This window comes from Rhineura floridana, chromosome 8 (genome assembly GCF_030035675.1).
Source record: "Rhineura floridana isolate rRhiFlo1 chromosome 8, rRhiFlo1.hap2, whole genome shotgun sequence".
Taxonomy (NCBI): domain Eukaryota; kingdom Metazoa; phylum Chordata; class Lepidosauria; order Squamata; family Rhineuridae; genus Rhineura; species Rhineura floridana.
The window spans coordinates 46,984,426-47,010,389 of record NC_084487.1 but is presented as its reverse complement, the minus strand read 5'-3'; the positions used below and the strand labels follow the sequence as shown (position 1 = coordinate 47,010,389).

Below are 25,964 nucleotides of genomic sequence, written 5' to 3'. Positions count from 1 at the left end.
ATAGCTTAGGACCAGGATACCTGCAAGACCACCTTGTCCCTTATATACCCAGCCGATCACTGCGCTCTGCAGGTGAGGGCCTCCTGCAGATACCATCTTATCAGGAGGTCCGTTTTGCACAACATAGGAAATAGATCTTTAGTGTAGTTGCACCTACCCTTTGGAATTCCTTCCCCTTAAATATTAGACAGGCGACATCTGTTATCTCTTTGGCGCCTACTGAAGACCTTCCTCTTTCAACAAGCCTTTTAAGTAGAGACCTTATCCCAGTCTGCATCTGTGCTGGAATTGCTTTTTAATATATTTGTAAACTTTCTTTTTTAATGTTTTTAAAGCTTTTTAAAAACTGTTTTAAAGATGTTTTGTTTTAATATGTTTTTAATGGTTGTATTGTTTTAATATATTTTAAAGTCTGTTTTTATGATGTGTTAAAGTGTTTTTAGTGCTTTTGTTTGCCGCTCTGGGCTCCTACTGGGAGAATGGGTAGGATATAAATATAATAAATAAATAAATAAATAAATAAGTGTACTGAACCAATAGTGTACTTCTGTAAAAGTCTGGAGGAGTTCAGCTATTGAATTCAACAGAGAAGAGGACAGCAAAGGCAGTAGTAGTGACTGGATGAACTTGACAATACAGTCCTATTTCTAGCCATGGTTAGGCTGGTAACCATTTAGCTGCTTATTCTCCATCTAACTCTCCTTTTAAAGCCACCCAAGTCGTTGGCGATTTCTGCATCTTTTGGCAGTGAATTCTGATTAGGCGCCGTGTGAAGAAGTATCTCCTTTTGTCTGTCCTGAATCTTCCAACATTATCCTCAGTTTCATAAGATGGTCCTGGCTTCTAGTATTAGGGGAAAAGGGTTGGGTTTTTTCTCCCTATCCACTTTCTCACCCTATCTCACCCTGTTTTTATGATCACACACCCTTCGCCTTTCCCTAAACTACAAAGCTTGAGACGCTGTTACTGTACTTTTCCTCATAGCGGCCCCGTAATAGTTTTGGTTGCCTTTCCGTTTTGTACGGCAAACAAACATTAAAAATGTGGAGCGTTTCCTCCTGACACTGAAATGAGGCTGAATTTTTGCCTGTTACGCAGTTATTGAAGGCACAGGAATTCTTCCAGAAAATAGTTAGCAGCCCTACTAAAAACTAAACAAAACCCTACAGTCGTATCCGAGGCCTTTACACACGTTTGCCTTGCCAAGCGACAAAGTTTTAGCGAACTCAGCCTCTTTCACGCCTCCACAAAATATTAAAGGGGGGACTAAAAACCACAAATCCCAGGATGCTTTGCGGCACACAGAGAGTCGCGTTGTGCGACACGAAATTGTGACCTCTTCTCTCCGTCTGTGCTTTTGCATTACAACTACCTGCGTGCCTTTGGGAGAAAGGAGGAGTAAGGGGAACGGGGCAGGCAAAGAGAGCTATTTGCGCAGGCGCAAAAAACCGGGAGGCTGAAGAGCGAATCATAACGTAGGAAACAAAACTGCCGGCTTTCAAATCCTCCGCCTCCCTTAACGCCATCGTTTTCGCAGGCTGTGGTTGCGGTAGTAGCTGCAACGTGACAGGCTGGAATCAAACGCTTCGCAGGTAAGCGGCTGCGGGTTGCCACGGGTATTCGCGTGGTGGGGTGGGCAGTTGATTGGCTTGATTTATTATGTGGGATCATTGGTAAGTTGACGGGAAGAGGGGGCGGGTGGTTTTGTGTTCTCACACTAACCCCTACCCCCGCTTTCCGCCCCGCCATGCCAAGCGCTGGGCGTGTGTAGAAAGAGGTTCCTGCGTCAACTGGTGGGGAAGGAGGCACCTTTTTTTGGTCCCTCAGGTTGCACGTGTACGCTTATACATATTTCTTCCCTGTACACGTGTCACGGGCAGTTGGGGGGCAGGAACCAAACTTGTGCTTGGTCAGTCAGAGGAGACGGTTGATCAAAGCTGCCGGTTATTAGGACTTTTTCCTGCCAACACCTCGCCGCTCCTTCCCTGTATGATGTCATGTCCCGGTTGGTTCAGCAGTTTTAGGGCCCCAGCATAGCCAGGTTGTGTAATTGTGTTGTGTGTCGCGTTTATGTGAAGACCATGCATTACAGAGCGAGGATCTTGAGTAGTCTCTTGGTGGTTTGCCTTATCTTCGCTGTTTCGCTTTTTTGTTGTTGTATAAGTGAACATCCGCGTGGAAGATTGTTTATAGAATAGTGAGGAGAGAGGCGGAACTGACTACATAAAGGATTAAGTTGTATCTAGTTTGAGCAGTGTCTGATGAACAAAATACTGTAATAACTTGCAACAATAGATGTGCAAACTACACATTTCCCTATTGTTGCAAGAATAGGGCAGTAATGAGGGCAGAAAAACAAAGGTTAGCTAGCACTTCTGATTTGGGTGGAAAGTGATTCTTCAGGTGGAAAAAGTTGATGAAGAACAGGACAACTCGACATTTTTATGTATTTAATTTATTAAAATATTTATATCTTGCTTTTCTGTAAGGGTACTTGCAACAATAAAGAAAAATAATTACAAAAACCACTCAACAGCTTGAACAGAAAATTAGCAACACAGTATTGTGGATAGGGAGTCAAGGTAACCCAAAGCATGACAAAACAAAATTTTAATTGTGTAAGAAAACACCAATAAAGAGGGTGCCAAACTTCTACTGAAGTTGAGAGCTCTGTATCCAAAATACCACAACCAAACAGCTATTTCCTCCTAAAACCACACAACTGATTGTGGTGGGATGTGAAGCCAGCCCCTTCTGATGACCTCAGTGGGTGGGCAGAATCATGGGGGGAGGGGGTTCTTTTTAAATATCCTAGTCCCAAACCGTCTAGTGCTTTAAAGGAGGATGTCAGCATCTTGAATTGTACCCAGAAATTAACTAGAAGTTGGTGACAAATCTGATGATTGAACAACATTAAGAAGAGAAAAAGCCCTGCTGGATCAGACCAATCTCTTCCATCATCCTATTTTCACAGAGGCCAGCTAGTTGCCTAAGGGAAGCCCATAAGCAGGACATAGGTGCAATAGCACTTTCTGTCTGCTATTCTACAGCAACTGATATTCAGAAGCATATTGTCTTCAGTACTGGTACACAGCCATTGTTATTATTATTATTATTATCTTTATTTATACCCCGCCATTTCCCCAAAACTGGAACTCATGGCGGCTTCCAGATAAAAAATACATATAATTAAAAACATACAAAGTCTACATTAAAATAAGATTAAACTATTTCCAATATTAAAACCATACACACATATAGCTAAAAGAGTTCAAATTAGTTTAAAAATGATATAATAGACATTAGCAATGCAGCGCCCTTCACGCCCTATTCTTAGCCTTCAATTCCAAAGGCCTTATCCTCAACGTATTTGTCCAATGTTCTTTCAAAGGTATACAAGGTTGCAGTCTTCACTACATAGCAATTTCCATAGTGGTGTGTGAAGAAATACATCTTTTTGCCTGTCATTTAGCTTCTTTGGATGATCCCAGGTTCTAGAGAGAAGGAAAAAAAATTTCTCTATCCACTAACTCCACACCATGCATAACTTTATACACCTCTAATGTCCCCCACTTACATGCCTTTTTTCTAAACTAAAAAGTCTTGAAATGCTATTACCTTTCCTCAAAGGGGAATTGCTCCTGCCATTTGATTATTTAGTTGCCCTTTTCTGTACATTTTCCAGCACTACAGTATCCTTTTTAAAGTGCAAAACAGTCCTTGGCCAAAACTCTGTCTGCAGCATTTTGCACTAGTTGAAGTTTCCAAACAGTTTTCATAGAGTGCCTTACATTGATGTATCCTAGATGTGACAAAAGCATGCTTGATAGTGGGGAGAGCTGTTTTTTGCAGGAAAGAGTGCAGCTAGTGCAAGAAACTGAAGGTGCACAAAACAGTCTAAATGACTATGCAGGAGCACAGATCCAGAAGAATTCCCGGACTGCAAACCTGATCCTAAGTGCAACCTGCTCCAGGACATTCTTTAGACCTAATCATGAATTGAGTCTCCTGTTGACCAATAGCACTTCTGCCTTACCTGAATTAAGTCTCACTCTGTTAGCCCACATCAAGTTCATCCCTGAACTCAAGGACTAATTCAGGATCTCCGCAACCTCCCTTGAATCAGATGGAAAAGAGAGAGTTGGGTGTCATTAGCATATTGCTAACATCACATCCCAAATCCCTGGAGATTCTCTTCCATGGCAGTGTTGAATAGCATGGGTCACAAGATGGAGCCCTGTCAAGGTGCCAGTGGCCAAGGTGTCAAACGTCCCCCAGCACAATCTTCTGGTACCTGCCTTTCAGAGAGGACCAGAGCCACTGTAACAGCCATTGAGGTTTGCCTTGCAACAGTCATAGCCATACTGTCAGAAATGTCTCCCTACACCATACTGCAGCATATTTCTGTCCAAACATCTGATGCCATCCTAAAGTAAATGAGGGTTATAAAAAAAGTCAATACAATTTTTAAAACCTTACTATTGTAAACTGCTTTGTGTTCACAGAGAGGAGGGCTATAATGTAAAACCAGCATAAATATTCATGAGGATTCCCAGTAATCTTAGGTGCACTTCTTGACTCAAGGATTATGTCCCCCAATGAAAGTAGTATATACACTGACAGATATGTGCCCCTCTCTCTAATACTCCATGATGCTGAAAGAGCTTTTGAGTACACAATGGCTGAAAGCCATGCGGGCTGGTTCCCTTATACAGTAGGGCCCCACTCATACGGTGGGTTACGTTCTGGACCCCCGCTGTAAAGCGGAACTCATTGAATAGAATGGCGCGCAATGCCCGAAAACCACTGTATTATTTGATTTATATCCCGCCCTTCGTCCCAGCAGGAGCCTAGGGCAGCAAACAAAAGCACTAAAAACACTTTAAAACATCATAAAAACAGACTTTAAAATACATTAAAACAAAACATCTTTAAAAACATTTTTAAAAAAGCTTTCAAGACATCTTAAAAAAAGCTAAAAACATATATATATATATATATTTAAAGGTTTAAACATATTAAAAAGCAATTCCAACACAGACGCAGACTGGGATAAGGTCTCAACTTAAAAGGCTTGTTGAAAGAGGAAGGTCTTCAATAGGCGCCGAAAAGATAACAGAGATGGCACCTGTCTAATATTTAAGGGGAGGGAATTCCACAGGGTAGGTATCGGCACACTAAAGGTCCATTTCCTATATTGTGCAGAACGGATCTCCTGATAAAATGGTATCTGCAGGAGGCCCTCACCTGCAGAGCACAGTGATCGACTGGGTATATAAGGGATAAGATGGTCTTGCAGTTATCCTGTTCCCAAGCTGTAAAGGGCTTGGTACACCAAGTCTAGAACCTTGAACTTGGACTGGTAGCAAATGGACAGCCAGTGTAATTCTTTCCGCAGCAGGGTGACATGTTAGTGATACCCTGCCCCAGTGAGCAGTCTCACTGCCGCATTTTGCACCAGCTGCAGCTTCCGCACCAACTTCAAGGGCAGCCCAACATAGAGCGCATTACAGTAATTGATCCTAGAGGTTACCAGTGCGTGGAAAACAGTGGTCAGGCTATCCCGGTCCAGAAACAGCTGCAGCTGTCTTACCAGCTGAAGCTGGTAAAAGACACTCCTAGCCACTGAGGTCACCTGGGCCTCTAGGAACAAAGGAGGATCCAGAAGCACCCCCAGACTACGGACCTGCTCTTTCAGAGGGAGTACAACCCCATCCAAAGCAGGCAACTGACCAATTATCTGAACTCGGGAACCACCAACCCACAGTGCCTCCGTCTTGCTAGGATTCAGACTCAGTTTATTGGTCATCATCCAGCCCACCACCGAGTCTAGGCAGCGGTCAAGAGCTTGCACGGCCTGTCACGATTCAGATGTTACCCAGAAATAGAGCTGGGTATCATGAGTGTACTGCTGACACCACACCCCAAATCTCCTGATGACTCCTCCCAAGGGCTTCATACAGATGTTAAACAGCATGGGGGACAAGATGGTACCCTGCAGCACCCCACAGCATAGCTGCTAAGGGGACGAAAGACAGTCACCCAATGATATTCTCTGAAAACAACCTTGGAGATAGGATTGGAACCACTGTAAAACAGTGCCTCCAATACCCATCTCACCAAGTTGGCCCAGAAGGATACCATGGTCAGTGGTATCAAAAGCTGCTGAGAGATCAAGTAAGAGTAATAGGATCGCACTCCTCCTGTCCTTCTCCCGATAAAGGTCATCCATCAGGGTGACCAAGGCCGATTCAGTCCTATAACCAGGCCTGATGGTAAGCAGTGATTTTATTGTGTAGATTAGAGTTTTCACAAGCACTTCATTACCCCCAAATGAGAAAACATCAATCTTTCAAAGGGATTTTGTCAATTGGGACATTGAGTTTGGGAGCATTACTTGAGTGGTTCTTGTTACCACTGGGCTTGTAATTTACAGAAAACTGTACTTATGTTTGATAGTCCTGAACTAAGAGATAGGTGCCTCCAATGTTGCTTTTGGTGCCTTTACTACACTCTACATAGACTCTATTTTTATTATTGAAAGTCACTTTGAGACACCTTAGTGCAGAAATGCAACTAATAAATATAATAATAATAATCAGTGCTTTTTTGGTAAAAAATGAAGTGCCAGTACTCATATCTGGATAAAAGTATTGTGGGTGCCAGCACAGAACAGCTGCCATGGGCAGCAAAAAAAGAGGTCCTGGTCCTCTGTACTGAATACTGTCACAAAAAGTCCTACTAATAATAACAGGAAACCTGTGCATTTAGTAGGGAGAAACAGATTTAGGAATGGCTGCTACTCTGTGTCACCAGAGCTTCCACTCTTTTTTCCTTTATATTTCTAGTGCTAAATGATAAAACATTGTGCTAACAATCCTCTCTTGGAATGTGCTGATATTGAATACTAAACCTGCATTTTATATGTGGACCTTATCCAGAAGCATTGTGGTACACACAAGTAAACTATGCTTTTATAACCTCTTTTCAATAGCTGTTTTCTAATCCCCTTCTATTAGAACTGGCATGTGGTGACTTGGGTTAATTTTTGTTCTTTCATTTTCCTGGGCAACACAGGACAGGGCTGCTTACTTTGTCTGTTCTATATAGATATTGCTGTTCTCACAGTCAGCTTTCACCCTGGTGTTAGCCTGTTCTGACCTCTTCTTTTCTCATGGCATATGTTATAAGGTAGGCAAATATTATTTACTGAATTTGTTGTTTTGCATGAGTTTCTTTGAGTTAACCCCTTGTTCCCCTCTCTTTGCTGTTTCTTTTCTCCCATGAACACTTTAAGATTGCTGAGAAAGGGGCTAAGCCATGAAAGCAGTTATGTATAAAAACAATAAATTCAACAGATAATTGAACCATGTGTACCACAAAAATAGAACAGGAGAGATCAGAATAGGCTAATCTCCAGAGTTTACTCCCTGGGAATTGCATTTCTCCCCCACAGATGGTTTGTAATTCCTCTCTTCCTTTTTTCAGCACCCTTCCCAACTGGTAATCGGTAAAGGTTGGCACAATCCAGAAATGGCATCAGAAGACATTACTAAGCTGGCAGAGTCCCTTGCTAAAACCCAAGTGGGCGGAGGGCAGCTGAGCTTCAAAGGCAAGAGTCTGAAGCTCAATACTGCGGAAGATGGTAAGAGGAATAGCACTGCTTTTAACATTTTCCTAAGATATTTGATCCTGAAGAAGACTAGCTGGTCACGTATATGCTTTTTTCCTTTTATTATTTTTTAAAATTAACGTATTCCAAGGAAACCAAATCCCTATCTGATTTTGGATCCTGAATTGTAGGATGAATTGCAGGTAAATGCTTTATGCTTGTTCCTCCAGAGGCACAAGGAAGGGGAATGATTTCAGGAGAGACTCTCCAACCACTCTTAGTACATAGCTAGGCTGTACACATAGTTGTTCCTCCAGAGCATTCAAGAAATTCATATGGCTCTGTTGGCACTACTAGCTCTACAATCTTAATTATGGGAAGGAGTAATGTTCTGCTTACTCTGTGCAGCTGAAGAAGTGATTAAAGAGATTGAAGAGTTCGATGGGCTGGAAGCACTGCGCCTTGAAGGCAACACTGTGGGGGTGGAGGCAGCAAAGGTCATTGCCAAGGCTCTGGAGAAGAAATCTCAGCTCAAGGTGAGCATTTTGATGGATGATGAGGGGCAGGGTAGAAAACACTATCTTGCATAGTTCCTAGAAGACACTGTATAATCATGGAAGTGCACTTTAAATTCATTGACTGCTTGATAAAATAGACCCAGAGATATCCGTGACACTGGCAAACAAGAACCATCTAAAGCTGTCTTAGCGTTTTTGAATTACAAGTGGCATTAACCATTGTGCTTCCTGCGACTGACTCTATTGGAAAATAAAAGCTGGTAGCAAACAGGTTTTTATAAGCACGTCCTTAAAAACCATGTGGGAGCCTAAAATTGCTTCTTCTGTGTGCAAGGTTCTCTTATGATGCTTTGTATACTATTGGGACAAACATTTAGTAAGGCAGGGTGGGAACTTGTAGCTCTCTAGATGTTGGATTCCCAACTCCCAGCAACCCCAGGCAGCATGGCCAATGATCAGGGATGATAGGAATTGAAGTTAGTGACATTTGAAGGGGCCCAGGTTCCCCACTCCTGATTTAAGGAAATGCTCAGATTGGTAAATACTGTTTGGATGAAACCAGTGTTCAAGCAACATTTGTTTTTTATGCAAGGAGCACAATGAAATAAACATTCATCCCTTTGTGCACAGTTTGCTAGGTCTTGCTGCAGGAGACACAGATTTTACAGCCATTCTCTCCTTCCTACCCTCAGCCCTCTGAATACAGGACAGAGAGTGCTAATTTTTGGCTGTGGGTGATAATTGCATAGATGGACCATATTTTAAAATAATTGGTTCCTGCCTTCTGCATGAACTGTGAAGTGACTCTGCTTCAGTTCTAGTTAATAAGCTTGTTAATGTGTGAGTCTGGGTAAGCTTTTTTAATTTATATGTACAGTATTATACTGGATGTTGGAGGTAACGAGTTCCAAATGCTTGTCAAATAGCTGTTACATTGCATATTAGAAATAACGATTTGTTGAACAAAAAATTTATATATAGTATGTGTAGATGTGCATATAGTTCACCAAATAAGTGTGTACAAAATAGTTTGTAATCAACCATGATAATTGTATCAGTCAGTGAACTTTGATTTTTAAACCTTGCCTATAATACGTATTATAATCATTTTAGAGGTGTCATTGGAGTGATATGTTTACTGGGAGACTGCGGTCTGAAATTCCCCCTGCTCTGGTAAGTGCAAAGCTTGGCTGTTAGTATTATCAAATGTCAATTTCATTATTTCTTAATACATGCTCTTGGTGTGAAATTTTCCTGAGGCTAAAGCACAGGAACAACTTCTGCGCTTGTTGATTTAACAGTGGGAATAGTGTACAGTTTCTGTTACAGAAACTTTAATGCAGGGGTGGGGAACCTTTTTCAGCCCAAGGGCCACATTGCTTTCTGAATAACCTTCCAAGGGCCACGTGCTAGTGGTAGGCAGGGCCAGAGGTAAAAGTGGGCAGAGCATCGAAGTTAAATTTTACTGTACAGTAGACTAGTTTCTACAGACACACATACCGTGCTGTCCTCCATCCAAGAGACGTTATCAGAGTTCAAGGACACATTCCAACCAGGCAAAAATACTTGGGGTGCAAAGCAGAGCCAGTGAGGGGTGTGGCCTAAGGAGAGTTCCAGGGGCCACATACAGAAGCCTGGATGGCTGCATTTAACAATTTAACCATTCCCATGTAAGAATGGTTAAGGCTGTGACTTGGTATTTTCCCTTCTTTTACCACATGCTCCTACATGAGTTTTAACTTTGGAGACATTGCCTCTAATACTACATGAACACTGGGGATGTACTGCAACATTTTGTTGCAGGTTCCACATGTGAAGACTGAAAGGTAATTTGATAATCTGGAGCACAAAATATTGTGGGCCTTGAGCAAGATCTCTCGCCTCTTTAGTAGAAGTAACTTTGTGTCAAATTTACCCTGTGCTCATCTTGCAGATCTCTCTCGGAGAAGCCCTTGTTTCTGCTGGCTGCCAGCTGATTGAGCTGGATCTGAGCGACAATGCCTTTGGACCAGATGGGGTGCGTGGATTTGAGGCACTTCTGAAAAGCCCTGCCTGTTTCAGCCTGCAGGAACTTAAGCTAAACAATTGTGGAATGGGCATTGGTGGCGGCAAGGTAAGGGCATTTCATGAGTTTCTATGACACAAGGGTGGGGAACCTTTTCAGACTGACAAACCAAACCCTGAAGGCCTGTACTCTTGGTGAACTACCTATTAGTCGCATGATGTCAGGTGATCCATTTTTCCTTTGCAGTGCACCTTGAACTTGAGCCGTGCTGCAAAGGAAGATTCCAGTGGGACATGAAGTCACCTCTGATTAACTGATTGGCAGTGGCTTCAAGCCCTGCTTTTGGCAGGGATTGGCTCCACTTGGGAGCTTGATTTGGAGCTCCCAAGTGGAACCAATCCCAGTAGGGCTTGCATTTGACACCAAGTTTTAAGAACGCTGAATACGAGCGCTGCTAACCAAGGAACAAACTGGAAGCATATTGCTGTTGAGTGTTCCTTTGCTGCCATGTCATTAGGAAAAATGGCCTCGCTGGCCAAATTAGTATCCCTGCCTGGCATAATTAGATCTTTGGTCTGGAGGTTCCCCATGCTATTGTAAGGAGAAGTAGCAGAATTGCTGCTATCCAATCTCCTAGTTTTTTGTTGCTTTGGATTTTTGTCTTTATTAAGGCCTCTACAAGCTCGTCCGTGTGGCTAGATTTCTCTTTCTCTAATGGAACAGTTTGTCTTGTGGCAGATGGTTTTTAAAAAAATGTCTGATGCTTTCCTCTGCCTGCCATAGAGGATTTTGGAAGGAAGCCAAAGACCTAATTTGTCAGGACTGATAAAGGACCTGTGTTCTTATCTCACATGCACAGAAATATTGGACCTTACTGACCTAAATCCCCCTCATGATTTTACTGCTGGCAATAGCTTTTAGTGGTGTGTAAAATTTCCAGCAGAAAGTGCCTGCATTATGTATGTATAGGAAGTGATAGCTTAAATGTGTGCCTTGTAGGGATGGAATCCCTCAGGCCAAAATAGCATTACAGTAATGTAAACAGTCTGGTACTTTTTTTAGATCTTGGCAGCAGCTTTGAAAGAGTGTCACAGGAAGTCAAGTGCTCAAGGCAAGCCTTTGGCTTTGAAAGTATTTGTGGCTGGCAGGAACCGCCTGGAAAATGATGGTGCAACTGCTCTTGCTGAGGCATTCAGAGTAAGTACAAAAAGCAGGACCCCGAGACAAAGAAGTGTACCTTGACATCTGTTGCATGGGAAGGGATAGTCTTAGCCATTAGTGTTGAGAAACATGCATATTCTTCCTCCAAAGTGCACTATGGTGTCCTTTTGAAAAAAATGATTTCTTTTGCTACAGTTCTAATATTTCTCGCATTGGGCAGCATGAGTGGTGGGCAGGTTTGCTGCAGCATCAGATAAGCACATTTGGTGCAGCCTTAGTCACAGCTAATCATAGAGTTGGAAGGGGCTGTAAGGCTATCAAGTCCAACCCCCTACTCAATGCGGGCATCTAAATTAAAGCATACCCGACAGGTGGCTGTCCTGCTGTCTCCTGAATGCCTCCAGTGTTGGAGAGCCCACCTCCTCCCTAGGTCATTGGTTCTACTGTCGTACTGTTCTAACAGTTAGGAAGTTTTTCCTGATGTTCAGTCAAAATCTGGCTTCCTGCAACTTGAGCCCATTATTCTGTGTTTTGCACTCTGAAACGATCGAGAAGAGATCCCGGCTGTCCTCTGTGTGCCATACTTTCAAGTACTTGAAGAGTGCTATTGTATCTCCCCTCAGTCCTCTCTTCTCAAGGCTAAACATGCCCAGTTCTTTCAGTCTCTTCTATTATTATTAGCTGTAATTCTGTTGATATTACTGCTAGAGTCCCCCGTTGCTTCCTGCAAAAGCAGGTTGCCTGTTGGGGAGGAATTGCCACACTAGCTTTGCAGCAGGTGGGTCACTGTTGCTTACCTGGAAGGAGAGGGGTGAGGCAGCAGAGAGGTCAGCACAGTAAGCAACAGCAACCCATCTCCCAGGAAGGTAGTGCAGCGGCTCCACCACATCCAGTGAGCTGCTTTTGGCTTCCTACATGCTCTTTCTGGAGTGCTGTGCTTCCTGTTTCTTCTTTAATACTTCAAGTTCCTGGGGTTTGCCCACACAGGTCCCTTTTGCTCTCATGAGTTATTTTCGTGGAAGCTATTTTCTGCTGGGTGTGAAAGATGAGCTAATTCCCCATCGGTGCCCCCCAGTTCTCTCCCATGTCATCCTTTAGGTGGTAGAAGGCAGGTTCACTAGTTGTGGCCAAGGATATTCACCACTAAATATCGCAGTTTTATATTTTGGGGTAGTATTATCTCTTATTATAATATTGAGCCTACAGCACTTCCTATATTTTAGGCACTATCTAGTACTGTATTTGGGTGGTGTGAGCTATCTGCCCTTTCTACTCCTGTGTTGCAGCCCTGCACGCTCCTACAAAGTGGGGCACTTTGTCCTTATGTCCAGTCAAGGATACTCGTGAAGGAATCTCTGAAGGTCTGAGATTTCTTGTGGGCATCTTGTGTCTAGCGGCATGAGACAGGGTATACCTGCTGACTCTGAGAAGACAAGTGTTACATAGCTACCTTGCTTCTCCTGTGCCATGGCCTCACGCTGCCTCTCTGTGTTGCTGTGCTAAGCTGTATCTGGTTATTGAGCTAAACATGGTCTGTATTTCACCCTGCTTAACTGAGGAGGGAGGGTGCTTTGAGTTTAATGGATGGTTCTTGGAGTGCAAAGTTGCATGAGTGTGGGGAGTAATTGGGAACTAAGTAAGGCTTGGGTAGTGCAGCTGGGCCAAACCTGCTGTAACGGTCATCAAGTTGTATTTGAGCAGTGACCACTTCTCTTGCTCTGCTGGTCCAATGTAATATAAGGTTATTGGACAGGGTCCAACAAATAGGGATAGCTTAGCAAAAGGAAATGGCTGCTTCTCCAGTACAACTTGATCACTACTATAGCAGGTCTGGCTCTGCTGCACTACCTGAGTGCAAGCCTGCTGCTCCATGGCCTAAGCTATCCTCTTCCTGGTCTCTTTACTCACTATTGCCAGGGGAGCAGCAGTACAGGAGTGATTAGACTGCATGCACAGGATGGTTTATTAAGCCAAGCTTCATGGCTTCTCAACACATGTTAACACAGCCACTGAGTCCCCCTTGTCAGTATGAGAAGAGGGCTGTGACAGTTGCTTCATCACCTGTAGTGACTAACCACCTCAGTAGCTAATCCCAGTGTATGTAAAATGTTGGGGTAACTTACCTAAAATTATTTTTAAAAGCATATTATTTTGTCTTGCGTTGCATTCTGTTTTTTGAGTCTCTGCTGCAGTGTTTCTCAGTCAGTGGGCCTGGGACCATCAGTGGCCTTATTTCACTTTCAGTTGGGCCTCCATGCGCCTCACTCGCCCACCCCAAACCCACTGGCTGTGTTGCAACCTTTTGGTTAGACCAGTGCCAGCACCAGCAACTCCCCACACGTTGAGTAAAGAAGGGAGATCTCCTCCCTCTAAGGAGAAAGGGCCAGAGGAGGTGTTGAAGTAAATTAGAAAGAGAAAAAAGTTAGTATTTTAAAAATGAAATAAAATAAACCAGAAAAGTAAGCAATGGGACAAGAGAGGAAAGATATTATGGCAGAAAGAAATGAATGTAAAAGGCATAGGAAGGATGAAAAACAGGCTGTTCAGGAAGGGGAAAAGGTACAAGTTAAGGGTGAAAGAAGGTAGGAAGTATAAATGATGGGAGATGAATAAAAATGCTTTGAAAGGCATGTGTTGGGTGGGGAAAATGCAAAATAAAAAGCTTTCTCCGTTTAGAACCTCTGGATCAGCAAGTTCTGTCCAAATGGCACAGTGTTCTATTCTTAGCTTGAGGAAAGCTGAACCATTGAACTCTTTGCCACAGGGAAATCGCTGTGGCAAAGAATTTAGCAATTTCCAGAGAGGGATTAGATATTGATAGAAAACAATGTCAATAATTGCTAACTAATTATGCCAAACTCCACCTTCATCTGCTGCCACTTTGTGACTGCTGGGCCTTAATTTTCAGCCTTTTCAAGTCAGTCCTAGGGGTATAATGTATGGAATTCTCATACTTTTTTAGCAAAGGTCTAGAAACTTGATCTTCTGTATAATGTCTTCAAGAAGCTAACTCCAGGCTACAAAATGGTTTCATAGTCCCAACATTCTGGAATCAGGAATGTACATTGGTTATTTGAAATACTGAAAAATCTATTGCTTTAGATTGCTTTATAGTGTACAAAGGGTTCACACAGAATACCGAGGAATAATTGCAGATGACTGAGAGAAAAAGGTCTGAAAACACCACTCTTCCAGAATTATCCCTTTGAAATCAGCTCTATTTTTATAATGGGTTTCCATGTTGTTTTTGCCCCTCCAGGTTATAGGGACTCTGGAAGAAGTTCATATGCCACAAAATGGAATCAACCACCCAGGAATTACAGCCTTAGCTCAGGCGTTTGCTGTCAATCCATTACTGAGGGTGATCAACCTGAATGATAACACTTTTACAGAGAAGGGAGCTGTAGCCATGGCGGAGGTGAGTTCCTTTCAGTTACAACTGATCCCTCTTAATGCTAATAGGGACTTGGGTCAGAAAGCCCTGAGAAGATGTAGGAGAGGAAGTACTTTTCCTCAGGATTCAATTAGTTTTGCATGGTCTTCTATTTGGTGTTCTCTGGTTTCTGTGTTCTCTGTTCCACTAAGACCCTGAAGAAACTTCGACAAGTGGAAGCGATCAACTTTGGTGACTGCCTGGTGCGTTCAAAGGGTGCTGTTGCCATTGCTGAAGCTGTTAATGAAGGACTCCATAAGCTAAAGGTATCGGCTGCAGCTTAATCTTTCCAGATATCATTGTATTTTGTTAAGCTACTTGGGGAGAATCTGGTTGATTGAGGGGGATATAAAATAGGAAATACATATTCTACTCATCTCCTCATACCCTGTTTAATTCTGAAACCCTATAAATAGACATTGACAAAATACATGACTACACTGTTTCATGCCTACGGCTGAGATCCATCTTAACACTAAAAGCACCATTATGAGCTGAAATTGAAGCGGAGCCGCTATGCATGAATGTTGTAGTTATGTCAAGCCATTTGGTGAGGTGGAGGAACAGTGTGTGTTCTGTTTGAGAGAAATGTAAATATTTTGTTTCTATTTTGTATGTAATCTGATTTTAGAGGTAGAGCATTGGATCTAAAACTACAATGAGTCAATATAACACTTCAGCTAGGATTTGTTTTTGTGGTCCTTAAATCAAGAAGAGAACCAAACACTGTTTGCAGTCTCTTGAACAGGGCTATTCATAATCCAGTGACTTCTCTCCCCCCCCCTTTTTTTTTTTAATAAAGTCTTTTTTGATTCCTGTCTTGGTACCATGTAATGTAAACTGTAGATGCATCTAGCTTTAACATGTCTATGTGGAAGATCTGTTTAAATATTTGAATATTCATATAGAGCTATACTTTCTGCCTTTTTAGGAACTCAACTTGTCCTTCTGTGAAATCAAGCGAGATGCTGCTCTAATTATCGCTGAGGCTACTGAGGACAAGTCAGAGTTAGAGAAGCTGGATCTCAATGGTATGGCTTTGGTATCAATCTCAAAAGTGATGTATTAATAACTAGAAATCTGAAGCCAAATAGCTGACTGATTAATCCAGGTCAGTATGTGGAATTGCCTCAGTTCCTTTCCCAAGTTTCTTCTGTTTGACCAAACCTTCTTGTGTGTTCTCAATCCATTGCCTGCTCTGCATCCTTCCTTCTGTGGCCTCTGAGCTCTCTGCCTTTTAGCTTCCTTAAGTCCTGGAATCTTGTCCAGTGGGGAATTTGGTGGTGCACCCTAACCCGGCAGAAGGCAGGACTGAACTCCCTGCACATCAGTTGATGCAGAAGAAGTTCAAGCCTGCTTAGTCACTAACTCCCCCTACCTCAACATTGACAAGTGGATGGTCCTTCTGCCTGTAAACGTTTGTCTGTGAGGTGGGGGAGGGAAGACAAAGATCTGGCCCACCGGGCCACAAAAGATCCCAAGCCCTGTCGTAGGGCTTGTGCACAGTTTTAATCCTAGCCAAATTGATTGATAGTGTCAGAAGATGGATAGGAAGCTGTCTTTGTTCGAGGACCATATGTTGTGTTCATAAGCATATGTAATGTTCATTAATATTATATACTATCAGAACAACTTAGTTGTTTGGTGTCAGAGACTTCATTGCCATAACACAGTATGGATTTTAAAAAACAAACACTATTGCATATTGACCTAGCAAACGAACTGCAGTTGCATTTTGTTCAGAGGGCAAGTCCCGTTGTCAAGCATTTGAATGTTAAAATTATTCATATAAAGATACTGAAGCAGTAATGGTTACTCTGAAATGGGAGCATAGATCCTTCTCACCAAACCGTGTTGCCAGAGAAATGTTTTTCTAGGAGTTGTAGAGTTTTTGTTGATGAATGTCCTATCCTTGTCATAGGCAACTGTTTTGGAGAGGAGGGCTGTGAACAACTCCAGGAGATCCTTGAAGGCTTCAACATGGCAGAAGTGCTTGGATCTCTGAGGTAAGATATATGACGAGACTGCAGTAATTTGCTGCTAGAGTTTGTAGATTGTCTAGTGAGGTTGTGTACATGCAGTGCTACTTGTGAAATGGCTTGTTCCTTATGTTAGTTATTCATTACTAGATGGCTAGTTAGTGGTTGCCAGAGGGTGTAGCATCTGTTCCTCAGTGTGAAAATATATTTTGGGCAATACTTATTGCAAGAGAATGGGGGCTGGACAGAAAGTAGTTCTGTGGTTTTTGCTGACTTGGCAGTTGCTACTCTGCCATTTAGATTTGGCCCTTCTGAACTCCTTGAAGAAATAAATTTAAAAGCCATTTAACTTGGGTTTTCCTTACCTGAAGTTACCTTGCTTGCTTTGAAACTGCAATTTTTTAAACAAGGCAAGAAAAATGTGTTTCAGGAAGCTGAACTGCTGTCACTTAAGCAAATGAAGATTATGATAATTTTAGGTTGTATCCAGCTAAGTCAGAGCCCACTGAAATTAATTGACATGACTAATTTAAGTCCATTGATTTCAATGGTCTACTCTTGAGTGTGAGTCAGATACAACCTTTATTATTAAGAGCCTAAGATACTGTACAAAGATTAAAGATCAACATACCTCTGTCCACATACTTGCAGTCTAATAAAGACAAAACAAAGGTGATGAGGATGTGATTGGATTGGACAGGAAATGGAAAACAAGCAAATTCAGACACTAATTCTTGATAAAGTTAAATATTAACAGTGGTGACTGATGAAGACCCTGGAGGGATAATTTAATTAATTTCTTATTTATAAATTGCCCACTCATATAAAATAACAAGATAATATACAGCAATGTATACAAGTGCAACAGAACATAAAATACCATAAAAACAATACAGTGATGGACAATATCCACTCCCCTGGTCTAAAAGTTGTTTCTGCTATGGTTATTTCAACAGCTGCTACTTAAAAGGACCATAGCCACCCCTGCAAATGGGCTTCCCTGCCACTAGGAATAAATAGCACCAGCTGTTTTGGTCCCCAGAGGTGGAATAACTCCTCGCACAGGCAGCTTGACAGTTTGCTACAGTATGATGTATGGTCTATGTCTGAATGGTTGGAATTCTTCATTTAATAGTCTTCAAACTCTTTAAAGGCATTAAGAGAAAAACTGCTATATTGTTGCGCTGTGTGTAGTTGTGTTGCTTAATTTTGTTTGAAAGCAGCACTACAGCAGCAGAGAGTAACAGCAGATGTTGAAAATGCGAGTGTGCCAGCGTGTGTGTGCGTTTGCCTAAGAAAGCAGGCTTTTACCCTGCATCAGCATCATTGAGACTTAGTAAAATAAGAAAAGCTACTTTATTTATAGAAATACAAAGGCAAACCTAGTTCTAACTAACTAGCTAAGTTGGAGGCGTAACGCCCAGGTGTGGGAGTCAGCCCCATGCTCGGAGAAAGAGAGACAAAGGGAGTCTCCTCTCTCCTGGTCAGCCAGAGGACAAAGGAAAGGAAAAGGGCAGAAGTAGGAGGGGCAGGTAAGCTTTCCTAAAGGCGTCACAGTCTAGCAACAGAAGGAAGTCAGTCAGAGCATCACAGGTAAAAGGTAAACAAAGCCTATCCATCTGGAGGACCCTAGCTCTGTCTTCCCTCTGGAACTTAAACAAAAAGAACAAAACAGGAGTTGCTCTTGCCCCACTTCCAACATATATATTCTGAGTGCACCTTTTGGAGAATATGTTTCCCCATTAGCGATCAAGCTGCAGTATAGGCATTTGTTCTTCTACTGAAGGGGCCCACAGATCTTTCCTTAAATTCTGAATCTTGTAAGGTGTGGTCCTGTCATCATTCTAACATTCCTGATGGTCATTCACTGTGTACTCTAAGATCTAGTCATTTGCATTCTTGTGGTATTGGGAAATAGCTAATAGATAGACAAGATTCTGTTCCAGTAACAGAGAAGATGTGTCTACAAGAGACTGATATATAAGCTCAAGTTCAGCTCAAATACAGCATGAGTAGGAAGCAGATTTTAGAACCACCTGAAATCAGGATGATCTATCCCTAAGGTGATAAATTCAGAGTTGCTTAGATAACTGTTTGTTGTGAATTGATCCATTGCCTCTAGAATTGATGCACAGTATTAGACAGTAGCTCCTCAAATTTAACCGGTTTTGTATGTAAATGTCTTTCTAATTTTTATACTTCATGTGGGGTATGTGGGATGTTCACTATGAGAGAGGCCTACCTAATGAGAAGGTATTTAAAATTTTTGCCCTGCCTTTCCATTGCAAAAGGGTGTGCAATGTGACTTTACATTAGTATAGCAATACAACAGAGTTTAACCAGGGCAGAAAATACAGCCACTAGTTGTTTGTTATCCTAAATGTCCAAAATAACAGGATTTTAATTCTCTGAGACAAATTTGATACCTGACATTTTCATTATGATTTTATTTTCAGTATATGTTTTTCTTTGGATGCTAGTTCTATTTGTGTTTACGATTATTTTGTGTTGATTTTTATGAACTGACTAGCAATGAAATGTTTGGGTATGACAAGAAGTGGCTATAGTTATAATATTCTCATACAAACTCATCCACCTAGTGATGATGAAGGAGAAGATGATGACGATGATGACGATGATGACGATGAGGAGGAGGAGGAGGAGGAGGAAGAAGAGGAGGAAGAAGAGGAGGAGGAGGAGCCACCTCAGGTGCAGGAGAGAGGCCAAGGAGAACAAGAATCATTGACACCTAAAAAAATCATAGAGGCACATGTAAGTATGAACATAAAGAGAGGGGAAAGGTATGCACAGTGATGTGGGGTGGAAAACTGTTCTAGAAAATTTCTGCTGCTAGATTTTTCCATGTAATCTTCTATTTCCAAAAATGAAGTGTTGCATAAAATTAATTAATAACATAATAAATTAATACAATACAAGCCAAACTGGGCTCTTAATCAAATATTTCAGTTCAGATACTTTTGGCTACTGGAAATACTTTTTTCCAGAATGTAAATGTGGCAGTCTGGTTTTCACTGCACATTAAACTATAGTTTAAAACAAATTGTGGTTTAATGTGAACAAACACCATAGTGGTACATGCTGCTCAAAAGTTGCTATTATGCCACAGGCAAAGAAACCAGAATTTTTCAAACAAACCACAAACCCAGGTTGAGGTGATAACATCAAGTCAGACTCTGGCTTGTTTGTTTATGGTGGGGGAGGAGCACCACAGGAACGTTTGAACAGTATGGCAGATTGCTTCTTGTTCACATAAACCATAGTTTTAAATGTGGCACTGAATCAGCTTTGTTGCCCGGATGGATGACAGTGGGAGAAGGATAGGGGGAGCATGATCCTGTTATTGTTAGCTGATCTCTGAGCAGCTTGTGATACCATTGGTCATTGTAGCCTTCGGAGCCAACTTGATAAAATGGGTATTGGAGGCACTGTTTTACAGTGATTCAAATCTATCTCCAGGGTCTGTTTCATAGACTAGCATTGGGTGATTGTCTTTTGGTCCCCTGGCAGTTGTGCTGTGGGGTGCCTTAGGGTACCATCTTGTCCCAACGTGGTTTAACATCTATATGAAGCCATGCATAGCGTTCATTAGGAGATTAGAGGCAAAGTGTCAGCAGTATGCCAATGATACCCAGCTCTATTTCTTGGTAACATCTGAATTGGGAGAGGCCATGCAAGTCATCCACTGGTGCCTGTACTCGATAGTGGGCTGGATGAGGGGATGAGGGCCAATAAACGAACAATCCTAGCAAGATGGAGGCACTGTGGGTAGGAAGTTCCCGAGTCCGGATTATTGTTCCATTGGCTGCTCTGGATTGGTTCATACTTCCTCTGAAAGAGCAGGTTCATAGTCTGGGGGTGCTCCTAGATCCATCTTTGTTGCTAGAAGCCCAGGTGATCTCAGTGGCTAGGAGTGCCTTTTACCAGTTTCAGCTGGTAAGACAGCTGTGGCCGTTTCTGGACCGGGATAGCCTGACCACTGTTGTCCATGCGCTGGTAATCTGCAGGCTGGATTACTGTAATGAGCTGTATGTGGAGCTGCCCATGAGGTTGGTCCGGCAGCTGTAGCTACTGCAAAATGCAGCAGTGCAACTGCTCAGTGGGGCAGGATATCACCAACATATTACCTTGTTGCTGAAAGAATTGCTCTGGCTGCACATTAGCTACTGGGCTAAGTTCAAAGTGTTAGTTTTGGTTTCTAAAGCCCTGTACAGGTTGGGACCAGGATGCCTGAAAGATTGTCTTACCCCTTATATATCCAGTCAGTTGCTGCGCTCTGCAGTTGAGGGCCTCCTGCAGATACCATCTGATCAGGAGGCCTGTTCCCCATAACATAGGAAGTGGACTTTTAGTGTTGTGGCACCTACCCTTTGGAATTTCCTCCCCTTAAATATTAGGCATCTGTTGTCTTTTCAGTACCTACTAAAGACCTTCCTCTTTCAACAAGCCTTTTATATGGGACCTTATCCCAATCTGCATCTGTGTTGGAATTGTTTTAAATATTTTTTTTTAAAAGATGGTTTTTAAGATGTTTTGTTTTTAATATGTTTTATAGGTGTTTTTAGTGTTTTGTCATTTGTTTGCCACCCTGGGTGTCTTCTGGGAGAAAGGGTGGGATATAAATTTAATTAATCAACCGTAAACAATAGTTTGATGGGTGAACTGGGCTAATGAAACTTATGTCTACTAAATTTAAATCAAACGTGACAAATCAGACCCAATTTAGGGCAAGGCTTGGAAACCTTTTTTTTCCTGAGGATCATGTTCCCTTGCAGCCAACAACTCCCCATGACAAAAAAATGGTCAGAACTAGCAGGGGTCCACCCCACATTCTCATACAGCACACACTCGAACAGAGCACTCTTCCCTTACCCCTTCTCATTCACTTACTTTGTTCCTTCTTTGTGCACTGAGAAAAGGGGGTCCCTTTCTCAATGCACTGAAAGGAATAATTTAGGAACAACTGAAGCAGCTCTCTCTTCAGCTGAAACAGATGAGTAGTGTGTGTAGGAAATCCCAGGGAGATCTCCCTCTCCTGCCCAACTGTCTAGGACATAGCTGAGCAGCAGTAAAAAGGAGCTTTCCTGAATGGAAGGAATCCTTGAAATGGTGGCTTGCAACGGGGAAGCTCTCTTCTTCTGAGGAGTAGGACTATGGCAAGGAGAAGGAATCTTTGCTATGGCCTTGGCATGTTGGATGGGAAGCTTGGCAGGCCAGATGTAGCCCATAGGCCAAATTTAGGCCACTGTAATACAGCATTAGCCTCTTCTCCACTAATGTAGGGCATTGTAGTATAGTATTAAACTCTCCTGTGAACCTGAAGAACTTGTACATTTCTTTTCTGTAACATCAGACATCTGTTGTCTGTTTGAAACCCATCAGGGTATGATTATGGTTTAGCTTTGGTGTTTATGAAGATCTTCCATGTATACATTAGCTATTACTACCTCTCTGTTTTGGACCTACCTCTTCCTCCACTTCTCATGTGCAGCACATGGTTCCAGTGCTTGTGAGTTTTCTGGGGAAGTACTAGGACTTACTAATTTTCAGGACTATTTTGTTCCAGGATTCTACTCCAGTGGTTTCTCCTCCTCTTCCTCCTGTGGATGTTGGCACTTTTCTTGCTTTTCCATCCCCAGAGAAACTGTTGCGACTGGGCCCCAAGTGTTCTAGCTTGATAGCTCAGCAGGTAAGGCATAGCTATATTTCATGGATTGATCCCCCCCCCCGCTAAGCTGCAGTTAGAGATTGGGTCTTACAAGATATTTGAGAGGGTTCAACATACAAATAGTAAAATAGCATCAGGAGAGCTATAAAAGGCTCTACTACTTGCATATATTTAGCCCCTGTCTCTGAAGACTTCGCTACTTACATATCTGTACTCTTCCTCTGGAAAATCATGCTCACTACTTGTAAACTGAAGTGGCTGGGCTGTAAGTATCATGGGCTGCTACTCTAGGTATAACGGCCATAGACTAATTATTTTTTCTAGCAACCAAATATCTTGCCATAGACCTTGCATTCTTAGATTCTGGAATTATGTTTCTTCTAGACAGATACATCTGACACAGAGAAAGTAGTTATTGTTTTTCTGAAGATATCTTCTGTGTTCAAAGATGAGCCAACAGTGAAAACAGCAGTGAATGAAACGACAGGTGAGCTTGTGCTTTTCATTCAAAGATCTGGGAAACTTGGCCAATAGAATGATGGCAAAAAAGAGGCTATCAAGCTCAGTATCTAGGGCAGAGATGACTAACCTTTTTTTTGGTCCAAGAGCTATGTTGATCCTCCAGGGACAGCATGTCAAAGTGGGTGTGGCCAATTTTAAATTATTAGTTTTTTTTTAAAAAGGACACCTTTGGGGGGTCTTGGGGTGGTCACAAAAACCTTTTGGTATCACAGCAGGAGACTTATGGGAGCAGTCAGTAAAAATTATTTTTTTTAAAAAAAATTGGGGGGTAGAACACGCACAAAAACCTCGTAGGAGAGCTGTTTGCAGCCTGCTGATTAACCACCCCTGCTTTAGGGCATATGCAGACACCAGCCAAATACTTGATCCACCAGGTTCTTAAATTCTCTCTTTTGGAATCCTGCCTAGGGATGTAACTTGGGGCTTATCAAGACCTCTTTATACAGAATATATGGGTGGCCTGTTGTGTTTATTTTGGATTGGTCAGACTTGTGGTCACTGGGCCAGACAGTTAATTCTAAGGGCCAGATTTATCAGAAATGCTGCCACTTAGAAGCGTCTTTACATTTTTACAACATGACAGCTGTTGTCATGTGGCAGATTGTTTGTGTTGGCTCATCACCTGGATCCCTTAAGTTTCTGCACTTATCCTAAAACTGCTGTGACAAGCAAAAGGGTCACCCCATTATAACAGCTACCATGTGGAACAGATTAAAGAGGCATATATGGAGAGTTCAAACATATAAGCCAGTCCTTACGTGAAGAATACATCCACAGGGTAGCTTCACTACATATCAAATGCAGAACCTCTCCCTGCCCTATTTTACAGAGTATCTGTAAAACAGCCCCTTGCTTATTTTTTGTGTTTTCAAGAAGGTAGTTCCATCCATTATGATAATTGGCCTCACCTCTTGCATGCTATGATGGTATGTATAGTGAGTGGGAGTTGTACTAAGTCCTTTTCTTAGTGTCCAAGAATACCTTCTCTTGTTGCGCTTGGAATTGTTATCTAATTGAACAGTGATGGTGAAGATGCTATCTGCTCTGGAATTTAGGAGATGAGGGAAGTGGTCTAAAATCAAATTGCCCAGTACAGTGAAGACAAGAATCTCTTTCACTTAAAACTTGAAACCTGTCTCTTTTTAGATGCCTTGATGAGAGAAGCCTTTTCATCGGCAACCTTCAATTCTGATGCTTTCATTACCAGCCTCCTGATTCACATGGGATTGCTCAAGGTGAGAGGAGAAACATGATTTGTGACAGCTATGCAGTGTGATCTGTATCAGCAAGTAGTATTTTTGTTCCCAAAAGCACAACAATTTATAAGGCCAAGATACATCCTTGTGGATGATCTTGTCTGTATGACCATGTAAGGCTTCTATGCATATCCGGTAATATGGGATAACACAAACCTGATCTTGACTTCAGAATATTCTAAAACAGAAGTAGCCATTTCTGTTCTTAGCAAACGAAAGGCACATGCGGGAATGGAATGCAAACACACACTTGCAGAGACAGGGTCTAGGTCAAGTACCATTTGTACCTAAGCAATAGCCAAGTGGACAATTGTGACTCCTCCTTCTTCTTCCCCCATCACACCCCAATTGCATCCACCTGAGAACTTTTTTGCTCTTGAAAAATTGTAGAAATAGTATGGCAGTTGCATGCCCTTTAAGGCCAGGAGAGACATTGGGCATAGATGCTTTTGTTCTATGCTTTCATTCCTCAGGCCAAAAAGAACTTGTCTGAAAGACTTGGGGGTAGGCAACCAGGATGGGATGTGGGGGAAATAAGGGGGACACAGGTGGGTCCTGACACCTGGACAAGGATTTACAAGACTGAACTACACCATCTCATCAAATGTCTCTGGACTATCCTAGATGCTCATTTGTATCTCACACCTGTGTACTTCCTTCCAGAGTGAAGAGAAGATCAAGGCTGTTCCAAGCCTTTATGGCCCTCTGATGACTTTGAACCATATGGTCCAGCAGGATTATTTCCCTAAGTCTCTTGTCCCAGTTCTCTTGGCCTTTGTCACAAAGTGAGTATTGTCCCTTTCTTGAGAAGAAAAATTAGCAACACCTTTTAAAAACCTTATATAGGCTGTCACTTTTCTAGACTAGCTCCTGTGCATTCTGTCTCCAAAACTGAACATAATAGTAAACAAAGATAATTTTGGGTAGCTGACTTTGTATAACCCAACATTTGGATTTTTATAGTAAAAAAATCTTGTCACTCTACAAACAGGACCCTTGGAGAGAATGAGCGCTGTCTTAGGCTGCAATCCATGTCTACTCAGAAGTAAGCTCCATTGAGTTCAATGGGACTTACTCCTAAAGAAGTGTGAATTGGATTGCAATCTTAGTGGAAAGCAAAAGCATGATTTGTAACATTGCAAGAGTCTTAAATTATGGAAAAGTAATTATATGCCCTAATAGATTCCCTTTTTAAATAGATTCCTATGTATTGATTGTCCTATTTGCATGCTAAAAATGAAAGCAATAAACATGTACATTTAAGATGTTTGAAGTATGATATTCAGCAGATAAAACCTTATTTAGTATAGCATATTTAAATTAAATATACCTACCCTTTTCTACTGTGTGCTGGATATTAACTTTATATTCCTAGACTTAGCTTTCTTAACCCCAAAGGAGTTGGAAAGAATGAGAATTGTTAACTGAATGACTTTGTAGGGTTGAGGTGGGGAGTCCTGGACTAATCTAGTAAATCACATTTCCTTGACATAAAACTATAGCATATTCCTTGCTTTCCAATGAAAAAAACTGTGGCAGTCTCAAAGAGCCTATGAAATAAATCTCATCAAATTGTATCGCTCTTCTTCACTTACGGCACACACTCTTCTTTTTTTTTAAGGTAAGTTTCCTAATGGGATGAAAGCATGGGCCATGAAAACAATAAAACTGGTCATAGAAAACTTAATAACTTGCTATTCTTATTTAGCCACTTGCATTGACCAGACTCCTGTACTATGTAAAGCGCTGTTTGCTAATACCATTACTTCTATGCCCACAAAATATGGCTGCC

General features: G+C 42.0%; 1 protein-coding gene across 2 annotated transcripts in view; it reads left to right on the top strand.

Annotated features, from left to right (window-relative positions):
- The first annotated feature begins 1,336 nt into the window (after positions 1–1,336).
- Positions 1,337–25,964, top strand: part of RANGAP1 (Ran GTPase activating protein 1) — a 27,421-nt gene continuing 2,793 nt past the window's right edge. The window contains exons 1-16 of one of the 2 annotated variants that reach the window (XR_009764415.1): positions 1,337–1,592; positions 7,489–7,645; positions 8,021–8,148; positions 9,244–9,303; positions 10,064–10,243; positions 11,198–11,332; positions 14,556–14,714; positions 14,882–14,995; positions 15,661–15,760; positions 16,651–16,735; positions 19,309–19,480; positions 22,293–22,415; positions 22,779–22,881; positions 24,063–24,151; positions 24,836–24,957; positions 25,675–25,793. Coding sequence is in view for 1 of the 2 variants with exons in the window: in XM_061639257.1 (XP_061495241.1) it covers positions 7,534–7,645; positions 8,021–8,148; positions 9,244–9,303; positions 10,064–10,243; positions 11,198–11,332; positions 14,556–14,714; positions 14,882–14,995; positions 15,661–15,760; positions 16,651–16,735; positions 19,309–19,480; positions 22,293–22,415; positions 22,779–22,881; positions 24,063–24,151; positions 24,836–24,957 (1,682 nt within the window). In the remaining variant the exon portion in view is untranslated. The remainder of the gene's footprint in view (positions 1,593–7,488; positions 7,646–8,020; positions 8,149–9,243; positions 9,304–10,063; positions 10,244–11,197; positions 11,333–14,555; positions 14,715–14,881; positions 14,996–15,660; positions 15,761–16,650; positions 16,736–19,308; positions 19,481–22,292; positions 22,416–22,778; positions 22,882–24,062; positions 24,152–24,835; positions 24,958–25,674; positions 25,794–25,964) is intronic. The other variant, XM_061639257.1, reaches the window with a different exon arrangement.